This window comes from Silurus meridionalis, chromosome 17 (assembly GCF_014805685.1).
Source record: "Silurus meridionalis isolate SWU-2019-XX chromosome 17, ASM1480568v1, whole genome shotgun sequence".
Taxonomy (NCBI): Eukaryota; Metazoa; Chordata; class Actinopteri; order Siluriformes; family Siluridae; genus Silurus; species Silurus meridionalis.
Window position 1 is genome coordinate 26907362 of NC_060900.1, and position 6442 is coordinate 26913803.

A 6442-nucleotide genomic window follows, 5' to 3' on the forward strand; every position below is an offset into this window, starting at 1 on the left:
AGATATTTTATGATAATTGTAATCAATCAGTGTGCTGAGATTTACATCAACCGACTAAGTAGATTCTTGTGTTAAAAATAATTGTTATATCCGTAATAAATCAGTACTTTGGATCCTTAAGCACATTTAAATTCAAAGATTTTTGTACTTAAGTGAAAGTATAGAGACACTTTTACTGGAGTCACATTTTACTGAGTGAATCTCTATTTTTACTCGACTACATGGTTTGCGTACGTCATCCACCACTGTACTGTAACTCAGTTTCAGGGTGATCCTGATCCTCTTACAGCTTTGGCATCTTCATGGAGAGAAACAATCCTAATTCTCAAATCCTAAGAGACTCTTAACCATGAGGTCCATGTAGAACATCCAGTGGTCAGAATGAGAGAATTGAACTCAAAGCACCACATTTTAACTTCTCTAATAGAAGATACATACATTTGTGTGGTTTTGTCAAGTTATCACTGAGGGTGTACTTACTTTTGTTGTTATTTAGACAATAACAGCTGAATGTTGTTATTTTTAGAGGACAGTAAATCTGTACTGCTACACAAACTGCACACCGATACTCTAAAATATATAAATATTTTATTTATAAAAACTAAATGATCTAAGGACAGCACTGGAGCGATGTCTAGATATGAAGTAGATTTGCAGTTCTTTACTGCTGCTACGCAGGAGGTGTTGCTCAGAAGGTTAAAGAGTTTGAAAAGTTTATTAAAACACCAGAGAACTCGCTGCAAAAACAAACACGACTGGCAGAAAATCGCTGACATTAAATGCGTTTTTTATATTTTTTTAATTGAATATTTTCCTTTCATAACTTCAGCACCACCAAAAGACCCACTGGAGCTGAATACACACGGCCCAAAGCAGAAATAAACACAGAAATGTTCATTAAAAATGGACATTTCTTCACGAGTCAAAAATTTAACAAGTGTCCAACAAAAGAATGAAGTAAACGATTAACTCAGGAGAGAAATCTGTTTTTTTTTTTTTTAAGTACCTGATCATGCTGCAGGTGAAGGATCTATTCCACATTGAATTCGGACACCTCGTTGTCCCTTGAGCTAATCCTATTTAAATAAAATAATCCAGGTCTGGCAGGTTTGATCTTATGGATCTGTTGCTATGACGACAACTCCATCCACCACTGGTCTTTCTATACCCTGAAAGTTTCGCATCGAACATCTTACCCACACGGAAGTAAGAGGATGAGTGAAGACTAAAGCTCAGGTTGATCCTGTGGCATCACTCTCAGGCTCTCAGCTTTTATCTCCATTGAAGACCACTCTAAGCAGCTGAGAATGGTTCCACATGAACCACCTAGATCCATGAAGTTCCTGAGCAACTCGAGATCTTTGAGGATGGATTTCTGGAATTCATATCAACAGTCCACTACAATGGTTCAGGACCACAGTTTGAATGGACAGTGCTGTAGATTAGATTAGATTAGATACTTTATTCATCCCAATGGGAAATGTACAGCTTCCAGCAAACCACAAACAGGCAATAATGCATGCAATAAATACTAAATACTAAAAATATAAAACAACTCAGTGTTTTATCGAGTTCTGTGTGACTCAAAGCGTTTTGAAGAGTTATGTACAAACCCGAGTGTTAATGTGTAGTTCAGTTCAGAACAGTGAGGAAAGTCGGCACTGACTCCACCCCCGAGTAGAATTAAAGATCTGCACCACATGGGAAAGGAACGACTTCCTCGGTCCGTCAGTGGAGCAGGGCAGTGACAGCAACCTTTCACTGAAGCTGCTCTTCTCCCTGGAGATGATGCAGTGCAGGGAATGCAGTGGATTGTCCATGATCATCAGGAGCTTCCTCGGCACCACTCTCTCGGCCACTGAGGTCATGCTGTCCAGCTCCGAGCCCACAACAGAGCCCCAGCTCACCAGCTTGTCCAGACGAGTGTTGTCCTTCTTCTTGACGCTGCCTCCCTGGCACACCGCCGCATAGAAAAGGGCACTCGCCACCACAGTCTGCTAGAACATCTGCAGCAGCTTTTTGTACAGACGGCTCTGTCCTCGGCACCCATCACTGTACAGCACCTTAATAACGATGGAACTGTAATGAACGAGCATTCGGTGTTTAGGACCGGTTCCCTTTTGAGTCTGGTTCCTCACCACTGGTTCAATCATTAGGAATAAACTTATAGGCACTAATTCAAATCTTAAAACCTATTTATCTCTATGAAGCTGCTTTGGGATGCAATGTCCATTGTTAAAAGTGTTATAGAAATTAAACTGAATTAAACTGAATTAACTGTACACACTTAAATCTGTCATCCGGTCTCAGCCAGACTCTCGCGATCATCTCAGGGGCACAGAAGTGGCAGGTATGACCTTCAGATCCAAAGTCCAATTCTTTATGCACTAAGCTCCCATATCCCCCACTCATATCAGTTCTTATATCCGTTTGTCCCTATGGTGTATTCTATGCATATTAATCCTGGCCAATATAATAATAATAATAATAATAATAATAATAATAATAATAATACTGCATTAGGCAGGAGGACGTATGTTGGAACCGTTCCTCTTCCTCAAATAGATGCAGGTCTCACTGCCATCACAGACGTCCTAGTTTATAGAAAAATGCAACATCCTGAAAAGTCATCGTTATATTCATTTATAAATCACAATATTTAAAGGCATCTTGAATTCAGTTTACAAACTGTAAACCGTCAGAGGGATGAGATATCGTGGGTCGCTGAAGACCATCTCTTTCTCCCACACATGGAGGACCTGAACTGGCTGCAGGGTGCATGTCTAGGACATGTCCTGCAAAGCCCGGTGTGTCCACAAGAGGGCGTAATGAGCCGTAAAAGCGAAATGATGGCGTTTTTAAGAACACCATGAAGCACACAAAGTCATTTAAAACCCATTCTCTCGATCTCCATCTGTCATTCAGACACCATGGAGCTCTGGTCACTTTTTCCTGCACACCACCGTCCAGCCGTCTTCATCCTTCTCCTCCTCCTGTGTAGGTCTAGAAGACGACGGCTGTTGCTGTTTCACTGCTGCGCTGCTCCCGGATTCGTCACACTCCATAGACTGCACAGAGAGAGAGAGAGAGAGAGAGAGAGAGAGAGAGAGAGAGAGAGAGAGAGAGAGAGAGAGAGAGAGAGAGAGATTACACACTGTAGGGACAAAAGTATTGGGACACCTCACGTCTCCCAGCAATATGTGGTTCCTCCTCAAACTGTTAGCATCAAGATTAAAAAGCATTTATGATAATGAGAGATACAGCAAATGGAGATTCAGCGTTTAGACAGCGAGCGCACACACTGAACAACTTTCTACTCGACTTTTCTCGTCCGTCTCCATCTTGTGAGAGTTTAGTTTTGTTATCCACCCATCTGTCAATCTGTGCTTTAGTTTATATAGGGCTTAAAGGTGCCAATACTTTTGCACTGATTTATTTTTTAAAAAAAAACGATTCTCTGAACAGGTTTATTTGACATTCTGGGGTACATTTGTGTAAAAACACAAAACATACAGCTTATTTTCTTCTCCATGGGATGAACGTCCTGATTGGCTCTTATATTTGATGATGTAATAAAAAATAAAAGTGTGGGAGGAGTTTATATGTTTATATGTCCGAAATCTTTTTTGTTGTCCAGGTTACTTTATTCGTTTTCGTCTGTAAAATGTGTTGAAAATATCGGTTTGAAATGTCAAACAAAAAACCCCACGTTTTCTTCGAGGTACATTAAGCTCCGCCCACAAAACGTACAGTAAATATTTAGCAGATAATAAACAAAATCATCTCTATAACCATGAACAAATATCTAAAATGGATGATATTCCCGCCTTTGTATTTTTATTTTATTACTCAGTAATGATATGATTAAAAATATAGTTAAATTCAAACTTAAAATAAAAGAACTTCAAACAAAACATAAAAGAAAAATTACAGATTTAAAAAAAAAAACTACTTGAAAAAGAAGAAGCACAAAAAAAAAAAAAACTTTAACTGTCTGAATGAGCAGAACCTCCATAAAGTCAGGTGGAACATCTGATCTCAGAAGAGTGGAGGTTATTATTAGAGCAAATGTGGAATAGGAAGCTCAAAAAGAAGCAATCTTATCGATGTGTCCACAAACTTTTGGCTACACAGTGTGTATATACACAGTAAGATCTAGTCAATAAACCTGATGGACACACCTCTTCATCATCATCATCATCGCTGTTCTCCTCTGTAGGGGGTTTCATGGGCGTGGCCTTCGCTCTCCCGCTGGTCTTTTTCTGTAACAGAGTGCTGATCTGCTGTTTGACCTCCGCCAGGTTCCCCTGCTTACACTGCTGGAACATCTCACACACCTTCTGCGCCACCTGAATTCAAACACACACACACACACAACCTTCTACTGTTTCTACTCAGACACCAAACGTACGCTCTACAGAGAGCAGCATGGGAGAAGGAAGGCACCTGCGGCAGACTCCCGTCGTCCACCACCGTGTCGAACTCGTTATTCATCAGCTCAGACAGGAAGTCCTCCACTTCGTCCTGCTCCAGGTCACCTTCAATCCAAAACACGTGCACACGTTCAGTCCTCGAGTCGCAACGAAGAACAAAAAAAAGCTCAATTCATCAGAACGCTTACTGTTGTCGTGGAAATACTGCTGAACCGCATCCGCCATCCAGTCTGCCTTCTGCCTGCTGTAAAGTCCACCGAACCCGTTATCAACCGCGATCTGGAGACATGAGAATAAAGCACACGACCAGGACACGTTTACTGACCCCCCCCTTTCACTCACACAACACAAATACACAAACTACACTAAACACAATAAAGTTTTGGGACACCGGAGTGTTCAAGCCAAATGTGTTGCTGCTTCTCCAAACTATGACCACAAATTTGGACACACGATTGAATTCACACGCATGAAATTAGACCTTCACTTGAACCAGAAGATCCAGACCTGTCCACAAACCTCTGGCCATACAGTGTTTTATTAATAAATAAGGATTGATTAGATTAGATTAGACAGACTAAATTGATTCAAGTATTAAAGAGCTCAGACTGTAAAACGTATAAAGGCAATTTACATAATAGATGAAAAGATCATCAGAATCAAATCAATTCTAAGAAAAGATCCAGAATAATGCAGTTTTGACATTTCTGATCCCAAAAAAATCCGATCTAACAGTCTGATCTTTCAACCCGGTACTGATACAGAGAATCGGATCAGACCACATTGTTGTTTTAATGGCAGTTTGCTGTTGATCCTAAATGATCACGTGCTCTAACTGATCACGTGACCCTTAATTGATGAATATAATTGATTGCACTTTGATCTTTACGATCATTAATCGATCATCAGCATCAGACTGCACCATGAACGCCACAGGTATGATCGTGTAAGCGGAATAAACCACTTCAGGAGATCCTGTAGAGGAAAAAACTGCTTCCGGTTGATCCCAGTAGAGATTCCACTCAATTAATTAGGGAACACCTTCTGACCAATCAGATCGGAGAATCACGAAGTCTGTAAGACAAATGCCATGGTGATGAGAAGCTCAACAGTGTGTATTATTCCCTGAGCTCCAGGATCACTACAGCACTTTACCGCTCCTGGGTGAGGAACATCTCAGCCGTGTGAAGCTCCGGAGCTAGTCGGTTAGCATTCACCTGTGCACGCGCTCACGATAATACTGCACACACCGGGTCACGTGTTTGCTGAGCTGAAGGAATAATTAAGCAATCGGTAATCGACGGTACCTGTAAAACCGGCCAGGTTTCTAAAACTGCTCTCACAGCTTCGGAGAAAACCTCACGTGGAGAGGACACGAGCGCCGCCATTTTGAACACCAAAGCAATCGATCGCAGAGTTCCAGTCTGACGTCACTGAGGGCAGAGAGTCGATGCCAGAGATATGTGCAGCATCGTACTGCAGAACGATAAAACTTTTTGATTGTTTTATTTTTTTTTTGTGATCAATGAAAAAAGGACTTTTTATTCTGATGGGAATGAGATGTTCATCAACACACTTACTTTTGAGAGATGAACTGAGGAGTTTGAGAAAAGTTCAGGCTTTTGCAAGAAATCTGATGTGTTTTTGCAAATTGTTTTAAGAAATGCATCAACTGGTTTACAAATATTAAGGATGATTTGAGAAAACGCTCCAAAGTAACTGAGAAAAACTTTAACACCATCATTATTATTACAGAGCAGGGGTCCGGATCCTTTTCTCGCCTCAGAGCCTTTTTAATTTTTTTGCCAAATGCATTTTTGTTGTTGTTAAAAGAGGCATTAAAAATATAAATATTATTACTATAAAACAAAAAAAATACACGTTTTCAATAACAAAACATTTATTCATGTCGAAACATCACATGTCGAGCAAATGCATGAATGAAGAACGAAGCACATTTAAAAATTCAGATTAATGCATTCTTTTTTTAAACAATTAAAAATGTTTAC

At 40.3% G+C, this 6442-nt stretch overlaps 1 protein-coding gene across 3 annotated transcripts; it reads right to left on the reverse strand.

Annotated features, from left to right (window-relative positions):
- Positions 1-1442: 1442 nt before the first annotated feature.
- Positions 1443-5900, reverse strand: tsr2 (TSR2 ribosome maturation factor). 3 transcript variants are annotated; one of them, XM_046871180.1, is made up of 6 exons: positions 5589-5734; positions 5323-5507; positions 4622-4712; positions 4447-4538; positions 4182-4349; positions 1443-3068 (listed from the first exon to the last, which is right to left on the reverse strand). In XM_046871180.1, exons 2-6 carry the CDS (start codon positions 5356-5358, stop codon positions 2943-2945), a joined length of 513 nt encoding a protein of 170 aa, XP_046727136.1. In that variant the 5' UTR covers positions 5359-5507; positions 5589-5734; the 3' UTR covers positions 1443-2942. The 3 variants fall into 3 exon arrangements, with proteins under 3 accessions (XP_046727136.1, XP_046727134.1, XP_046727135.1); XM_046871178.1 differs by lacking the exons at positions 5323-5507; positions 5589-5734 and adding an exon at positions 5741-5900; XM_046871179.1 differs by having other exon boundaries at positions 5323-5734.
- Between the last annotated feature and the right edge of the window lie 542 nt (positions 5901-6442).